Raw genomic sequence first — 18,354 nt, 5'->3', positions numbered from 1 at the left:
AAGGAAAGCGTTTAGTAGATCACTGCTAGCTCTACTGAGAAAGTGGGCGTGTCTGTTAGCCTGGGGGCGGAGCTGGCAGCACAGACTCTTCCTGGAAGGGACGGTTCCTCACAAATCGACATCCGCTCGCAAGGACCCGCTCGTTTTTGTGGATTAGGAGGGGCTGGTGCTCAGAGCGCAGGTTTTTAGAGGAATACTCAGAAATGCAAGAATTTGTTTTGTTTTTTGTGAGGAATGAACACTTTCAACACTTTAAAGCTCAAAAAGTTAATTTTGTGTGACATAGGCCCTACTTTGTGTGACATAGGCCCTACTTTGTGTGACATAGGCCTACTTTGTGTGACACAGGCCCTACTTTGTGTGACATAGGCCCTGCTTTGTGTGACATAGGCCCTACTTTGTGTGACATAGGCCCTGCTTTGTGTGACATAGGCCCTGCTTTGTGTGACATAGGCCCTACTTTGTGTGACATAGGCCCTACTTTGTGTGACATAGGCCCTACTTTGTGTGACATAGGCCTACTTTGTGTGACATAGGCCCTACTTTGTGTGACATAGGCCCTGCTTTGTGTGACATAGGCCCTACTTTGTGTGACATAGGCCCTTTGGGGCATCTAGTCCATTTTCCTGCGGTCATTTGCATTTTTGCATAGAGCTCTGTCTTTGGCAAATCTTCTTTCTTCTTCTTCTCCTCCTCTGACTGTCTTTGCATTATTCATGAAACTGCACCATATTTAAAACATTTCCAAGTTTAATGAGAAAGCACATGGCATGTGTTAAGTATTTAGCACCAAGCTGGTTCGGTTTGTGTTGTTGAATCCTCCTGATGGCCTCCGTCTCCTGCATCCCGTCCTCTACAGGTATGAGCTGAGGATCCGGTATCTACCAAAGGGTTTTGTGCAGCAGTTTACAGAAGACAGACCCACGCTCAACTACTTCTACCATCAGGTACAAACACATTAAGCCAACGCTTGCTGCCAGCCATATGGTCGAGCTGAAAGACCAGCCATGTTCTTTGTCATGTGTGTCAGTAGGACTTTGTGTGTACATTTGTGTGTATTGGGGTGTGTGTGTGCAGACGTTTGGGTGTGAGAGTTATGGTTTCCCTTTAATGAGGAGAAACAAAGTTTTAGGGAATTCTATGAAATGAAAATAAACTGATTGCGACTTGATCTGAGTGACGGATGCAGATGAAAAGTGTATTTCTGTCATCCAGGCCAAGAATGACTACATGAATGAAATGGGGGGTGAGGTGGACCAGGACGTCGCCCTCAAGCTGGGCTGTTTGGAAATCAGGTAAAGAAGCTTCTCTGTAGTTTTAACGGCAGTCTTCCTGATTTCTTCCTCTGGAGGTTTTTCAGACTTAATTTCATCGGTTCTCCTCTTTTGTTGGGTTCTCTACATGATCATCTGTTTTTCTCTTTTCTAGGAGGTTCTTCAAAGACATGAGGGGAAATGCTCTGGACAAGAAATCCAATTATGAGCTACTGGAGTAAATATTTGAATCTTCTATTATTGAATGATGCCGGTAGCCCATGTCATTGTGGCTCCATCGCTTTATTCCACCGTCCTTCAGTTCAGGGTTTCAGAACTTTGGCTCTACTTAGAAACCCAACGAATGAGTTCTTTAAATGTTTGTTTCTCAAAAATAACGTTTCTAAAGATCTTTAAATATTTTTCTAATACTGGTCGTTATGGAAAGTGAAGAAAAACATTTTTCTCAAATTTTGATCTGTAGGAAACGTTTTAATGTATTTCCCTTTTTGAGTCGTTCATGGTTGTCAGATCGTCGTATTGACTTAAAGTGAGGTTTTTGCTGGTGGATCATAGAAACAGTGATGTCATCACTCTCCTCGCCCTCCCACAGGACTGGATTTATCCCTCTGAGGGGGTAGAGTCACTGGTTTGAGTCCCGTCGGAGCTTTGCACATCTTCGCGTCTTTCTAGTTTTTGTTTTCTTCTGGTCGTTGCCTCACGGCGTCTTTGTTCTGGGCTCTTTTGTGAATCAGAATACTTATCAGAAGATAATCAGGTCCTCATCAAAGCTCTCTGTTGCTGCTCAGCTGCTTGTCTCCATGGACGCCTGAAGCTTCTGCAGTGTCCCACCACAGGAAAAGTGGGCCACCTGATGTCAGAGTGCTCACCAATTAACATTCCTCAGTGTAATTACATCAGCAACAACATTCTGGCCTCCATCTTTGTCTGTTTCTCTTTTCAGGAAAGATGTTGGTTTAAGGCGCTTTTTCCCAAAGGAGCTGCTGGACTCCGTCAAGGTAAGAAGATGAGGATCAGGGTGGAGTTTAGATTAGGATTCACTCAGGAGAATCCATGCCTTCTCCCCCTGAAACGTGGAACTGAAACTACGTTTCCTCAGTAGGAGTCTGGTTCATCAACAAAGAGTTTGTACCAACAAGAGAATTGATGACTGTCACAGTTTGGACGCAGTCGTACAGCTGACATCAGACATGCTTAATGAGCAGCGCCTGTGATCCATTTACGGCACACGTTTACACAGAGGAACCTGTAGTGTGTTTGTGCATGTGTGCATTTGTGAGTGTGTGTGCATGTGTGTGTGTGTGTGTGTGTGCATGTGTGTGTGTGCATGTGTGTGTGTGCGTGTACATGCGTGCGTGTATGTGGGTGGGTGGGTGTGAGGGTGGGTGTGTGTGTGTGGGTGTGTGTGTGTGCATGTGTGTGTGTGCGTGTACATGCGTATGTGTATGTGGGTGGGTGGGTGGGTGTGTGTGTGTGTGAGGGTGCATGTGTGTGTGTGCATATGTGTGTGTTTGGGTGTGTGTTTGCACGTGTGTATGTGTGTGTGCATGTGTGTGCACACGTGTGGGTGTGTTTGTGCGTGCATGTTTTTGTGCGTGCATGTGTTTGTGCGTGCATGTGTGTGTGTGCATGTTTTTGTGCGTGCATGTGTGTGTGCGTGCATGTTTTTGTGCGTGCATGTGTGTGTGCGTGCATGTTTGTGTGTGCATGTTTTTGTGCGTGCATGTGTGTGTGCGTGCATGTGTGTGTGCATGTTTTTGTGCGTGCATGTGTGTGTGCGTGCATGTGTGTGTGCATGTATTTGTGCGTGCATGTGTGTGTGCATGTTTTTGTCCGTGCATGTGTGTGTGTGCATGTATTTGTGCGCGTCTAAAGCTCCGTGACCCGCAGAGGTCGGCAGGCCGACAGATGCTCTGCAGAGGCTGAAGGGCTGTGATTGTTCACGCCTCTCCGTGTGCTTTGTGCTCTTGTGGAACCCTTAAGGCGCCGTCTTCTACGCCAAAGGAGGGGGAGGTGTTAATCTAAAGCCCCCCCTTTGTCTGACAAGCCCCCCTTTCGTCACTTACGTCTCTACTTCCCCTCATCTGCTGCCTAACCTTTATTTCAAGGCGCCAGATTGCATGGAGAAGTAAATCTAGACAGGTTCCTTCAAAGCTTGAAAACATTTTTAAATTGTTCTTTTTATAAGATTCATGGATCTGACAAATGGAACAATAAAATACAGTGAAGTCTAATCAAAGGGATGAAAAAACCTAATTCTTTTGGACTGCGTTCACGATGACTGACGTCTAGCTGTTGGTCATCAGGTGGTATAAGCGGGAAGATGGCGTTTGTCTTTCTGGTGCTCACATGCTGTGTGGTTGTGCTCTTCATCACGGCAGACCCCAGCTGGAAGGGTTAGGGTTAGACGGTAGTCTTTTAATGAGATTATGCTCCCTCAATGGACTCTGCCTACAAACCCCCCCCCCAGAGCAGATGGTTAGGGTGGTAAACGGGCTGATGCAAGGAGCGACGTGTTTGTTCATCTGGACAGCTTGGTGGAGTTGACCTTTGGGAGCTTTTCAGATCAAAGTTTGAATCTGTTTTGATTCCTCAGGTTTGTCAGAGAAACACCACATTTCTGCTTAGTAACCCTCTGGAATTATGGGTAAATGCTTTGATGAATCTGCTTTCTACGCCGTTAGGAACTCATGGAGACGTTTTCAGGTTAACGTCTTCTTCTTTAACTTCTAATGCTAGATTTCAGTTTGACCTTTGCATAGTTTCAGTCATTTGTCTTTGAGATTGAATATAAAAACATTGAACAGAAATATTTCTGCTTGAACAGAGGATTTTAATTTGGAATCGTAAACAGACTGTTTGATGAAGAGCCCAAACTGAACACAGAAATGCAGATCTGTCAGAGCAGAGGTTCCTAAGCAGCAAGTCTGTTGGTAGGGTCATCAGAATTTAGAGCAAAGCATTGTAGTGGATAAATGGGATGGGGTGGCACCGTCAGATGGTGATGGGACCCACACTGTTATTTATTTTATGTAGAAGACTGTTTCCTGTGACCTTACCTGTGTCCTAATGGAGAGCACCGCCCCGTAGGAGGGGTTAAAAGGAAGTGTCACAGGAAGTGAAAAGGGAGAGTGACGGAGGTGACATGACCTGTTGTGCCCTGCGTGGAGCAAATGAAGGGCTCATGGTTCTTGAAATAAATGAAAGGCCACACTCACCTTGGCTCCTCTGCATCATTTCCCGGCGGGACCCCGCGACAATAAAGAACAGAGGAAAGCCGTTGTGGTGGATGTGGCAGTGCCAAGCGATGGGAACATCAGGAAGAAGGAACATGAGAAACTGGAGAAATACCAGGGACTCAGAGAAGAACTGGAGAAAGCCTGGAAAGTGAAGGTGACAGTGGTGCCTGTGGTAATTGGAGCACTGGGGGCAGTAACCCCCAAGCTGGAGGAGTGGCTACAACAGATACCTGGAAAGACCTCAGACCTCTCAGTCCAGAAAAGAACAGGAACAGCTAAGATACTGCAGGACCCTCAAGCTCCCAGGCCTCTGGTGGAGGACCCCAGCTTGGAGGAGAAACCACCCACGGATGTATATAAATGTATATATGAGTGTAGCATTGAACCCTAACTGTTACCTGGGCAGCCTTTGGTGTCTCCCATACCGTCCCAGTAGAGGAAAGGAGCGTTCATCACCACCCAGAAATGCTTTGTTTGCTGGTCTCTGCCTGTTGCTGCTCCCTGTGCAACACAGTGTCTCTTTACTTTGCATGACAGCATATTTTTTGAAACATTTTGATTTGATTTGATTTGAAATGGTTTATTTCAAGCAATTAAGTAGAAATAATACACAACAGCAATATAATCATCAGTTATACATTCATTCAGTAACTAATCATACTTAGGATAATTAGACATTAATAAATATTGCTTGAAAGGGAGTGGAAGGAAGCGAACTTATATAATCCCACCCCGTTATACTATAACCATTTTATTACATGATTTATCAATATCTGGTTCCCAGTTTTTATCAGACAGAATTAAAAATCATAAGATATCGATAAAGCACATGACAAAGATGAATTACTTAAGTATTACGTCAAAAATAACTATTTTAGAAATCAACATGGCAAATGCAGATCAGTCATCTGAACTATATGCAGATTATGTTACTTATAAAAGCCATTCATATGAATAAAACATAATACTATATCAGTAAAGTAGACACAACACTGTTTCAGGAATTTTCATAGCAAAATTTCATCAAGTATCAAAAGATAAAAACATGTGCAAAATTATGCTACATTAGGAAAGATTTTTTAATCAATTTATCAATTTTAGGAGCCTGTGAAGTACTATCATCAAAAGTCAATCAATTTAACAATTTTCAATAAGTGATTAATCATTTGTTTTACTTTTTTTTAAATATTTTTTTGTATTTTTATTTTTTTTTTATATAATAAAGTAATGCTGTAGGGGAAAATTAAAGGGTTAGGGTTAGGTCCATAACTGGCGATTGTCCAAGGTTGGCATTTCTTCTTTTACTGATAACAGCCGTTCTTCTGGTTTAAACAGAGTTTATAGTTCTCTTCCATGTTGTGTCTGCAGACATTAGATTCAGGTCCATATCCTTCTTCAGCTGATATCAGCTGCGGTGAAAGTTGAGGTCAAGTTGTCTGCAGGTCAGAACTCTGCTGTTATTCAGGTTACGTCAGACATACAGAGAAAGTCAGGAATCCAGGTGTCATATTTCTTGAAATTATTTGGCTCTTTGGTTTATTACTCCATGTTGTTTCAGACGACCGTGATCAAACACTTCTCAAATTTTTATATATAATATAATATATATTTTAGACGTTTACTTCTTTAAATGACCTTTTCTCTGAGACAAACTTTTGTCTGGTAAGCTGGTTGTGTTTGGGCTTTAGAGTTTCCCTTTTTTCCTGCAGTAGTAAATGTGTGACGACATCAGGCGGACACACAAGTACACACATGGTGTGTTTGGGGGTGTGTGGTTGTAGTTCTGTTAAATCCCTAAGGCTTAGTGACTTAACAGCTGGCGGGGGGGTTGAAAACAAAAGTAAATGAATTTTCTTGAAAGGAAAATGATTTTTAATATTTCAGAGAGTATGAATGAGAGTACAGGCGTGTCAGCGTGAGGAGGTCTATGTTCTATGAATCATTAGTGCTCCACAGAACACTTGAGTCTGGTCATACATCTGGATGTTAATTGATCTTAATTATAGATCCTAAATTCTGATGTAAAACCTCTGACTGCTAATCTGTGCTTTCTTTCTGATCATAATCAAGTTAATCCCCTCTAATCCTAATCTTAATCTGCACATGGACCAGCCTCTGCATTTAGGGGGAAGGGGAACCAGGGGGAATGTGTAGTTCTACAGCTGTACATGGAGTGTTCACATGAATGCAGAGTTTCTGCCTTCATTTATGGGGTGAATGCTGTAAAGACAAAAAAACCTCAAATAGATTAGACTTTTGTCTGAAAGCTCTGTGACATGAATGTGATCTGCACTGATGATTAACGGACTGTTCAATGTTCGTTTGACTCAAACTGACTAAGTTTCAGTTAACAATGAGAGATTGATCTTTATTGAAGTCAAATTCTCTGTTGGGTCTAACTGAAAAAGAGTATTGATTCAAAGAGGTTGATTGTGTCTATAGAATTATACTGCGGATTTAAGTTATTTTTTATCAGACACTGGTTTGTTTTGTAATATAAAACGCGCCGACATGTTTCGGTGGAATGTCTTCCACCTTCATTCAATTTTTCAATTCAATTTTATTTGTATGGCCCAAAATCACAACAACAGTCGTCTCGATGGGCTTCGAAGTAAAACATGAACTCAAAAGGATCATGAATACAAAGAGTTCAATAGGAAAATACTAAAATGAACTAACAAACTGACTAAGCTATACTGGCATCCCTGCCCTTAGACCCCCCTTCGCGGTAAGGAAAAACTCCCAAAAAAACCGGATTCCGGAAAAAACGAAGAAACCTCAGGGGTGCCCACATGAAGGAGGGATCCTCCCCCAGGACGGACAGGCGATTTACCAGAACTCTTAGAGAAGAATTAACTTATCTAAATCTACAACTACATATATAAAGTCCAGCAGACGAGCTTCATCCAGTCGTGGTTGGGGGGACAGTCAAAGGCGCGAGTCGAGCCGGAGACAGGAACCACAGCCAGGTGTAGGAGCAGGAGCAGAGACGAGGTACTCGGTCAGGAACTGGAGCACGGATGAACCAACTGGAGTCTGGAAGCACTCCCACTCCCCAGGAGGGGAAAGAGGGACAATACATGAATCACTGCACCAAACAGAGGCATGGAGAACTAAATGATGAATAATGATCAAGAATAGAGGAGAGGAAGGGTAGAAGTAGATGAGAAAAGAGGACAGAACCCCAGTGCACCATAGTTACCCCAGCTTCAACTTCTAGCAGCCTTTTAAAAGAAATAGTTATTATTAAGTTTAATTTAAACAAATTAACATTAAGTTAAATAATCTCTGAATACTAACTAGTCTGATAATAATCCTGTCCACAGAGGAATGTTTTCAGTCTAGCTTTGAATGTAGAAACTGAGTCGGCCTCTCTTCCATGAGCTGGGAGTTTATTCCATAAAACAGGGGCTTGGTGGCTAAACGCTCTACCTCCAACCGTACTTTGACTAATTCTAGGAACCACAAGCAGTCCTGCATTTAGTGAGTGAAGTGTTCTGACTGGATGGTAAGGGACTATGAGGTCCTTAATATAGGACGGGGCCAGTCCATGTAAGGCCTTATAGGTTAACAGGAGGATCTTGAACTGGATTCTAGAATCAACTGGGATCCAGTGAAGTGAAACTAACACAGGAGTGATGTGATCTCTTCTGCTAGTTCCTGCTAACAATCTAGCTGCTGCGTTCTGAACAAGCTGGAGACTTCTTAAGGAACTCTTAGGACACGCTGCTAACAAGGAGTTACAGTAATCCAGCCTCGACGTAACAAATGCATGGATGAGTTTTTCAGCATCACTCTTAGAAAGTAGATTTCTGATCTTAGCAATATTCCACAGGTGAAAAAAGGCAGTTCTACACGCCTGAGATATGTGAGCCTTAAATGATAAATCCTGGTCAAATAAAACCCCAAGGTTTCTAACTGTGGAATTGGGGGCTATACTTACACCATCCAGGGAGACTATCTGAGCAGACAGAGCATCTCTGAGGTTTTTAGGACCAAGTATAATGACCTCAGTTTTTTCTGGGTTCAAGAGGAGGTCATTAATTGTCATCCAGGTCTTGATGTCACTGATGCAGGCGTTCAGTTTCTCTATCTGGTCATTCTGGTCAGGCTTCATGGATAAATACAACTGCGTATCGTCGGCATAACAATGAAAATTAATGCTGTGGTTCCTGATTATGTTTCCTAGGGGTAGCATATAAAGCGTAAACAGGATCGGTCCCAAGACTGAGCCCTGTGGGACTCCATAGTTGACTCGAGTGCACTGAGAGGAATGGCCATTTACATTAACGAACTGATACCTATCGGACAGATAGGATTTAAACCACTGGAGAGCAGATCCTCTGATCCCTGTGTCCTGCTCTAATCTATGGAGTAAAATACCGTGGTCGATAGTGTCAAAGGCTGCACTGAGGTCCAACAGGACCAGAATAGAAAGTAGTCCCTTTTCTGAGGCCAATAACAAGTCATTAGAGACTCTAACTAGTGCAGTTTCCGTACTGTGGTGAGGTCTAAACCCCGACTGAAAGTCTTCAAAGTGGCTGTTGTCCTGTAGGTGGCAGTAAAGCTGCTTAACTACAACTCTTTCTAGGATTTTAGAAATAAAGGGCAGGTTTGATATCGGTCTATAGTTGGCCAAGATGCTAGGATCCAAACTGGGCTTTTTCAGAAGAGGTTTAACAACTGCATATTTAAAAGACTGTGGCACGTAACCCGTTTCCAGAGAGGCATTTATCATCGTTAATATGGGATCATTAATTAGGGGAAAAGTTTCTTTAAAAAGTCTAGTGGGAATTGGGTCTAACAGACACGTTGAGGATTTGGAGGACGTAATAATTGATGTTATTTCCACTTGATCCACAGCAGTGAAGCAGTCTAATGTTACAGAGGTTTCTATGGATGCCTCCACTTCTACCGCTTCAGCCTGTTCTGGGCTGATAGTAGGAATAAATTGATTTAACTTATGTCTAATATTTGAGATTTTACTATCGAAAAATGTAAGAAAATCATCAGAGCTGAGAGAAACAGGAACATGTGGTTCTACTGAGCTCTGACTGCGAGTTAATCTAGCAATAGTGCTAAAAAGAAATCTTGGATTGTTTCCATTCTCTGATATTAAGGTTGAATAGTACTGGCTTCTAGCTCTACGCAGAGCTTTTTTATAATTTAATAGGCTATGTTTCCAGATATCCAGAGACTGCTCTGAACCGGAGCGGCGCCATTCTCTTTCCAACTTACGGGTTTCTTGTTTAAGAGAACGAGTTTCAGCGTTAAACCACGGTGCTACTCGGTTTTGTCTGACGAACTTAGGTTTCAAGGGGGCAACAACATGGAGTGTACTCCTGAGGGCTTGTAAGGCATCATTAACAAAGTGGTCATTTATACTAGGACTGATACTATGGGAGCTGGTCTCAGAGTATTTTCTCAGAATATCACTAAGTACTGGCTGAACTGTGTGTTTAAACTCAGACACAGAACGGTCAGTTAAGGTTCTTCTAAGCTGTTTCTTATTCACTGGGGCAGAAGGATGTTCCAGTGTAAACTGGAAGGTAATCAGAAAGTGATCAGAAATGATGGGGTTAAGAGGAAGGACACTCAGCTGGCTGATCTCTATCCCATGGGTTAGAACAAGGTCCAGGGTGTGCTTATGACAGTGAGTGGGTTCATTCACACTTTGGGTGAAACCAACATCATCTAATAAAGCTGCAAAAGCCTTTCCTAGGCAGTCACTGGGGTCATCAACATGAATATTAAAATCCCCTAATATTATAATTTGATCAGAATCTAAGACAATAGTCGATAGGAAGTCAGAAAACTCAGTTAAAAATTCTGAATATGGGCCGGGGGGGCGATAAATAATTATGAGTAAAACAGGTTTTGGAGTTTTCCTGTTTGGGTGACTTAAAGACAATATGATGTTTTCAAATGAATTATAAGCATTTTTAACTTTAGGGCTGAGAAGTAAGCTAGACTGTGATATTACTGCCAAACCACCTCCTTTCCCTGAAATCCTGGATTTCTGATAGTTAGCATAAGTGGGGGGGGTTGCTTCATTCAATCTAACATAGTCATCCTGTTGGAGCCAAGTTTCTGTTAAGGCTAAAAGACTAAGATTGTTATCAGTAATTAACTCGTTGACTAAGAGGGACTTGGAGGAAATGGATCTAATGTTTAATAAACCGCATTTAATGACATCATAATTCTGCTTGTGAGAACTGCTGTCTGTCACTTTAAGGTTTCTAAGACGCGCTCCTTTCATTTGTCTTTCAGCACATAAGCTAAAGCTCGGACCTGCTTGACTTTCCCTGCATGGGTTTTGCACCGGCACTAACCCTAAGGGAGGCTCAGAGGAGCGTTTTACACTGCTGCTCTGCGCCCGGGTCTCGTCTCTGGATTGTCAGGTTAACAGACTAAGGCTAGCAGAAATGTTTCTAGAAAGAAGAGCGGCACCGTCCCGAGTGGGATGGACGCCGTCTCTCCGCATGAGACCGGGCTTCCCCCAAAACGCGCTCCAGTTATCCACAAAACCAACGCCGTTTTCTGGGCACCATCTAGAAAGCCAGGGGTTAAATGATGAAAAGCGGCTGTACATTTCATCACTGACTAAGTTCGGCAGGGGACCAGAGAAAATTACAGTGTCGGACATCGTCTTAGCCAGTTTACACACCGAAGCTACGTTTAACTTAACCACCTCCGATTGTCTCCGTCGGGCATCATTAACGCCTGCGTGAATCACGACTCGACGGAACCTGGACTTACTCTGAGCTAACATCCTAAGGTTCCCCTCGATGTCACCAACTCTGGCCCCCGGATAACACCTGACTGTAGCCGCTGGGAGCTCCACGTTTCTAACTTCAGAAGAGCCTATAACCAGAGTTGAGTGTTCAGCGGGTGTGTCGCTGAGGGGGGAGAACCTATTACTAACGTGGAGTCTCGGGTGCTCTAAGTTTTTGCGTTTAGCACTATGTTTCCTCCCAACCGGTACAAACCCCTGACTGTCTCCCGGCTGTTGGGAGGGCGCTGGGGTGCTAGCTAAGTTAGCCCTGGTAGCGCGGCCCGTGCTACGAGTAACGACCTGGCTAGCCGGCTTAGCTTCCACTGTGCGGAGCCGCGCTTCTAACTGCTCCAGCCTGGCCTCCAAGTCTAACACAAGACTACACTTAACACAACTACCGCTATTTTCACTAAAGGAGGCAGGATCATCACTAAACATATGGCACATGGGGCAGGAGAAAGGAGGAGAAGCGGAAGGAGTGGTGGTGGCCATACTAGGTTCTAAGCTAAGGCTAGCGGTGTTTAAGTAAAGAGAAGTGGTCTATTTAGCAAAATGAGAAAGTGAACAGCAAGCGGTTTAACAGTGGTGAATTCGTTAATAAAAGGTACTAGATGTGAATATTAACCCAGATAACCCTTAGAGTAAGCAATAGTAGTCAGGCTAATGCCAAACAAGAGGACAGCAGTCACACAACTAGCACTGGGAATAGCTCACCCGGAAATGACGTCACAGGAAACCTAGGGTCATCAGGGTCGTCATCAGGTGTTGGTGTGTGACGTCTTTAAAAAACAGCTGATTGGGACTGACGACAACAGGCAGTACAAGAAAATGTGAAATCAGCATAACGGACCACTGCAAGCAGGAAAACCACATCATGGACTGGGAAAAGGCCATAGTCCTCCGCACTGAAGACAACAGACACCGCAGATGGATCCTGGAGGCGGTGCAGATAAGAAAGCGAGCCCACACTTCCATGAACAGGGATGAGGGGCTTTCCTGCTCTCCCACACCTGGAGCAACATCCTCCAGCAGAAAACGGACATCAAGGGGCGGAGTCACCTGTCAAAGTTTGACAGGTGACTCCGCCTCAATCCCAATCAGCTGTTTTTTAAAGACGTCACACACCACCACCTGATGACGACCCTGATGAAGGTGGAAGACATTCCACCGAAACATGTCGGCACGTTTTATATTACAAAACAAACCAGTGTCTGATAAAAAATAAATTAAATACGCAGTGAAAAAGAGAAGATTGTTGGTGGATTTCTTTTAGTGTTGGCCTCTAAATCAGAGTTTGCTTTGATCTTTGTCATCTTTTTGCTCAGGCCAAAACTCTTCGGAAGCTCATTCAGCAGACGTTTAAGCAGGTAGCCAATCTAGATGACGAGCATTGCATGCTCAAGTTCTTGGAGGTACTTGCACCAATTCGCCGCTATGACAAGGAGTTCTTCAAATGTGCCCTTGGGGTAGGTCTGTGCTTTCTGAGCATCTTTATTCTGTTCTAAAGTCTTGTTCCCACATGAAGGCAGATGTTTCCTGTGGAAGGCCAGGCCCTTCTGGAGGTTCTGCAGAGATTATGTCTCATTCTCTTCTCCTTTTTCCTGCTTTGTCTTTTGCTTCCACTGTTCTCCTCCAACAGTCCAGCTGGGTGATCCAGGTGGAACTGGCCATTGGACCAGAAGAAGGCATCAGTTACCTCACAGATAAAGGATCAACCGTAAGTGAAGCTTCACACGTTGGAACTCGATCAATTCAGTCAAGTTTGTGCTTAGTTGTCTGTTTTCAGCCCACACATCTAGCAAACTTCACTCAAGTTCAGTCCATCCAGTACTGGGCCATGGAGGAGAAAGACCGCAAAGGCATGTTACAGCTGAACGTAGCGGGAGCTGCTGAGGTAAGCCCACACTCTTTCTGTCATACCACCTTAAATGAGTCCAACCATTTAAGGACTGCTGTTAGTTTGTGCAGATGTGGATGGAGACGTTTCGGCTTCACAGATGTGGCCGCTCAGCTTTTTTTCTGCTGATACTGAAGCTGTATCTATATTTAGCTTTAAAATATTTTTATTACCAGATCAGTAGTTTTATGACACTGATAGATTCAAAAGTCAAGTTTTATCGATTGAATGACAACAGTCACGTTGGTTTTAGAAAACAGCCTGGAGAGCTGTGTTGTGTTGTTGTGTGTTAGCTGTGAGTGTGTGTGTTCTGCTTGGAATAACGGATGCATTTGTGTTTTTGCAGCCTCTCACAGTGACGACAGCATCACTTACCATGGCTGAGAACTTAGCAGACTTGATTGACGGCTACTGCCGACTCGTCTCCATGGAAACTCACTCGTTGATTGTGAGAATTCATAAAGGTAGCGAGTCATTCCACCTTAATAACCAGGCCACAGAACAATCACTCAGAGCTTTACAGCTGCTTCAAGCAGCAGTGTGTCGTGGCTCCTGGAACGAGTTGAAGAAATCAAATCTTTTTAGTCTGTAGAAGGGAAACCGTGTTTCCTCCAATGGTTTGTGGGTAATATTACAGAACAGCTTCATGGTTTACTTTTACTTCTTGCTGTTTAAAGGTGATGTCTGTGTTTGTCCTGCAGAGGGCGACAGAGCGCTGCCTTCCCTTCCAAAGTAAGAAGACCTTTTTATGCTGAGAACAGTCTTATAGAGAAACGTTCCTCCACTTCCAGCAAATCCTCATCACACTCCAGCTGCAGAGCAGATCCTGCAGATAATTTTTTCTTTTCATTCTTGGTAACATAAAGTTGAATGAATACATTTTGTTGATGGTTAAAGCTTAAAGCAGAAAATATATGGCTTCTGGAGAAAAACCTGTTGTTAGTTTCTAAACGTCATCTTTGATTATTTCTGTCCTCCCAGCCAATAATTATAAAGATGTCAAATTAATTAAAAAAGTTCAAAAGGTATTAAACCTTTGCAAGAGATTTCACTTATTTTTTACATTTCAAAAGTCCATAACCCTGAAATGTAGACATAATTTGAGCATTTTGATATGAATCACTTTTAGATCTTATTTGAACTCTAATTTGCATGACGGTTGAATTTTTTAAGACATTTTCCAAAACCTTCAAAGCTTCGTTTTTGCACATTTTCCATCTCAGGTGGGTTCAGATTCCCGCCGTGGCGTTTTTCCTCCACTCTGTGTCTTTGCTCAAATAAGGAACTAGGTTTTAGGGGCCAAATATTTTCCACTTCAGGTTTCCTAAACACTGGCCTGCTCTTGTTCCTGTCTGCCCGTCTTCATGTAACAGCAGAACAAAGAGCAGGACCAGGCTTTTTCTCTGTTTCCTTCTGTTCTGATGCTGAATTAACGGCTCTTTTTGTCTTCAGACTGTCGAATAATGAGAAAAGGCTAGAAGCAGTGAAGAGTGGTGTACGGACTATTTCCATCTCGGGTAAGTCTCCCAGCGCTCTGCTGTTTTTCTCTTTTGCTCACAGATTTGTCTTTACTTCTCCTTCTTCCTTTCTTCCTCTCATCTCTCCATCCACTTGCATCAATTTGCCGTTTTTCTTCCTGGTTCTGTGGCCGTCTTTCCCACCCAACTGGTTGAAGGTGTAGAGACATCCTGTCCTCCCAAGCCAATCAGAGCTCGGCGCTTGCTCCTCCCCTTTGTTCTGTGCTCCGATGGGCAGCGGGCCGGTATCTGTCACAGAGCATGTGCACCAGAACTGACATGAGGACTGAATGGATCTGATGAGTGGAGTCCATCCAAGCCGGATGTTTTTCTGTGGATGGAATAATACTTTGGTTGTTTGGCAGAGATTTCTGCTTCACAAAGGAAATCCTGAATGTTTGAATTCACAATCTGCTCTGGTTTGGTTTGGTTACACGCTGCCCTTGTCTAGATTGCATAAAATCCCATATGTTTTGATCCCAATAACAGGGAATATATTGATCTGAAAAGTATCAGACACAAAATGTGAAGCTTTGTGTGACCAATGGGACTTTCTATAGTTTAAAAATATCTCTTTTCTTTGATAGATTTGCTTTATTCTGTTCTCCATCACAGAAGTAGAGCTGCTAGAACAGACTGGGATGCTGCTGCATTCTAGCTGTCCCTATGAGAGACTGTCCCTAAAATAACAGCAGATATTTAGGGGGATGACTGACATCATCACCATGTCCAGAGGACATTTCTACAGCATGAACATGAAGCCGGACACAAGCAGTTGTGTGAAGTCCTCCCTGTTGCTGGACGTTTGTCTTCGTTTTTCCTCCGTTGTGTATCAGTGCAGCGCTTTAGTGGACTTTCATACTCAGTCTGGACAGAAGCTCTGACTCTTTTAGAGCTTATTTTTTCCCAGGACTCGTGGAAACCAGCACTAGATCTGCTCTCCGCGATCTTCCTGCTTTGTTTGCTGTGCAGCACTGGAGCCTGTCAGTTCTTTTCCTCCACATTGATCTGAGCTTAAACTAACTGCTTGCTAAGTTTTGGACTTTTGGATGCTGCACAGCTCTCTGTGTGTGTCTAACCTCCTTTTCTCCTCTTCTGCTTCTCTCACTTCTTTGCCGGTTTCATCCTCCTGTTTCCTGCATGCTGTCCTGGAACCAGCAGAAGATCTTAGTGGGGATGGTAAAGTCAAGCCGTTTATCCGTCTGTCCACCGTCTCCGTCTCTGTCTTGTCCCACAAGCAGCACCAGGATTGAGCTTGCTCTAGTGTCTTTGGTTCTATGCCGACGGTTTTGTGAATGTGGGAGACGCTTTGAGTTCTGGATTTGAGACAGGTTTTAGTTAGCATGAAGGGACTTTCCACAGAAGGTGGTTGTCTTGACATGCACACAGGAACAGTTATCTGCTGGCGCTATCACAGACTCTCACTGCAGCAGGGAAATTCATGAACGCCTGCATTTCTGCCTGTAATCCACCAGCAAGATCTCACTGATGCAGACTCACAGGATCTGTAGAATCTGTCAGAAATCACGGTTTGAGAGAAAACATGCTGACCAGGAAAAAGGACATTTAGCATTTATTGTGTAAGTACAGCTGGAAGTGAAGAGGAGAGGGAATCCATCACACAAAATATTCCATAACTACAAAATTCCAGTTTTATGGAAATAGTTTATTGCTTCAGCTCTGTCTGGAACCTCATTAGTGGCTTTTCTGTGTTAATGTGAAACATGACTGGTATTTACAAGCATTGAATCAAAGACACGACTCTTTGATTCAACATCTGGAGTCCAAATTCAAACTGTGGTTGTTTCTGTTCCAACTTCCATGGTTGATGCTCACTTCTGCTTAGAGATACAAACACTTTTTTCCTTCTTGTGTGCCTTATTTTCATGGCTAGAGGCCTGTAGTTTCTCCAAAAAGTTGACTTTCAGGAGATAAATGTAAGCTTTGGGAACATGGGAAGCTAAAGGATTCCTGCAGAGGGAACAGCTGAGTCTGCTCGCTGATTTGGTTTGAAACTCCTCCATCTGGTTAGGAAAGACTCCAGCTTTCCTCTTTTCCTGCTGGCTGCTTTCTGCAGACCTTCAGGTTTCCTTTCGTTTATCTTTTATTCCCCCTCTTCTTTCAGCCGTTTCACTATTTTGTGGATCTGTTTTCCTTTTTGAAATCTTGGCCTCTGCTTGTCGTTTTTCCCCGCTGCTCCTCCTCCAGCTGCTCTCGCACAAACAGAATTTCAGCAGCCAAGTGTTTGTGTGGGTGAAGCCAGCTGCTGAAACTCTGTCAGCCGTTTGCTTCTTTTCTGCCTTTCTGCTGCTTACTGACATCATGTACGTCTGTTCCTCTTCAATCTACAAGCCGGCTCTTCGTCTTTCAGCTTGTTGACATTGTTTGTGTCTTCTAACATTTCAGAGACGGATGACTATGCGGAGATAGTTGATGAAGAGGACACGTACACCATGCCTTCCAGTAAGTCACCAGTCTAAGCTCTAACTTTGCATGACAGGCGTCAGCTTTGAGAATATCCCAGTTTCAGCTTCTGTTGCACACCAGTGCTAAATAGTAATCTTCCTGTTTTTTTCTGTGTTGGACGCTTTTATCTTGATGTATTTATGGTTAGAGAGCCCTGTATGCAGGAGGCAGATGCATCTGTCAGATTCATTCCTGTGTCCGTCAGAATCCTCCATATGCTGCTTGGCCGTAGATCTGATGGACTGTGGTCTTGGTTCTGTGTTGGCCGCTTCAAACTGCTTATGCTTTTAAATGTGTGGTCAGTTTTAAAATGGACTGTGTTCTGCTCTCCTCCCATTTGGTTCTGTCTTCTGACCTTTCTTTACTTTTATTTTCTTCTTTAGCTCGACTTTTACCCGTTAGACTCTTTCTGTCTGCATTCATAACATAAAACCATAAAATAGTTGCTGTCAAAGGCCAAACCAGGGGCTTATAATGACTTGTGTGCTAGGTTGAGTAGTAAAGGCAGAGAGACTGACCGATACAGATGAGCAAGGCAGCGAGACCGAGATGGGAAGAACCTGCAGCAGGTTAGGGTGATGAAGGACAGCGATGGTAACGTATTGAAAGATGGAGAGAATACTTTGAAGAGTTGATGAACGAAGGAAGTGAGAGAGAAGAAAGAACAGAAGAGGTGACTGTTGTGGAGCAGGAAGTAAAAAAGATCAGTATATGGGAAGTGAGGGGGGGGCATGACACACCTGTGGAGGTATTGAAGTGTCTAGGAGAGATGGCAGTGGAGGTTCTGACGGGTTGTTCAACAGGATCTTAGGTGGTGAGAAGACGTCTGAGGAATGGAGGAGAAGTGTGATGGAGTCCGTTTTTAAGAATAAGGAGATGTGCAGAGTTGTGATAACTTCAGAGGAATCAAGCTGATGAACCAAACAATGAAGTGATGGGAAAGAGTAGCTGAAGCTAGGCTAAGAGCAGAAGTGAACATTTGTGAGCAGCAGGATGGTTTCATGCCAAGAAAGAGAACTACAGATGCAATCTTTGCTTTGAGGATGTTGATAGAGAAACACAGAGAAGGTCAGAGAGAGACACACTGTCTCTGGAGATCTGGAGAAAGTCTACAGTCAGAACCATCAATATTTGGACAGAGACACATTCTGTCTAATGTAGTTTCTGTACGTTACCACAGGGAATT

General features: G+C 43.5%; 1 protein-coding gene across 16 annotated transcripts in view; it reads left to right on the top strand.

The window, feature by feature from the left end:
• The window catches only part of LOC101162652 (focal adhesion kinase 1), a 45,195-nt gene extending 27,059 nt beyond the window's left edge, over positions 1-18,136 (top strand). For 4 of the 16 annotated variants that reach the window (XM_023959841.1, XM_023959840.1, XM_023959833.1 and 1 more), the window contains 13 exons: positions 860-947; positions 1,216-1,295; positions 1,429-1,491; positions 2,218-2,272; positions 12,614-12,754; positions 12,928-13,005; positions 13,075-13,182; positions 13,532-13,649; positions 13,863-13,917; positions 14,638-14,702; positions 14,861-14,947; positions 15,861-15,881; positions 17,109-18,136. In XM_023959841.1, the coding sequence (XP_023815609.1) occupies positions 860-947; positions 1,216-1,295; positions 1,429-1,491; positions 2,218-2,272; positions 12,614-12,754; positions 12,928-13,005; positions 13,075-13,182; positions 13,532-13,649; positions 13,863-13,917; positions 14,638-14,702; positions 14,861-14,947; positions 15,861-15,881; positions 17,109-17,182 (1,033 nt within the window). In that variant the 3' untranslated portion in view covers positions 17,183-18,136. The remainder of the gene's footprint in view (positions 1-859; positions 948-1,215; positions 1,296-1,428; positions 1,492-2,217; positions 2,273-12,613; positions 12,755-12,927; positions 13,006-13,074; positions 13,183-13,531; positions 13,650-13,862; positions 13,918-14,637; positions 14,703-14,860; positions 14,948-15,860; positions 15,882-17,108) is intronic. The other 12 variants (XM_023959829.1, XM_023959828.1, XM_023959827.1 and 9 more) reach the window with 12 other exon arrangements.
• Positions 18,137-18,354: the final 218 nt, after the last annotated feature.

This window comes from Oryzias latipes, chromosome 11, assembly GCF_002234675.1.
Source record: "Oryzias latipes chromosome 11, ASM223467v1".
NCBI lineage: Eukaryota > Metazoa > Chordata > Actinopteri > Beloniformes > Adrianichthyidae > Oryzias > Oryzias latipes.
This window is presented reverse-complemented; position numbering and strand designations above follow the sequence as displayed.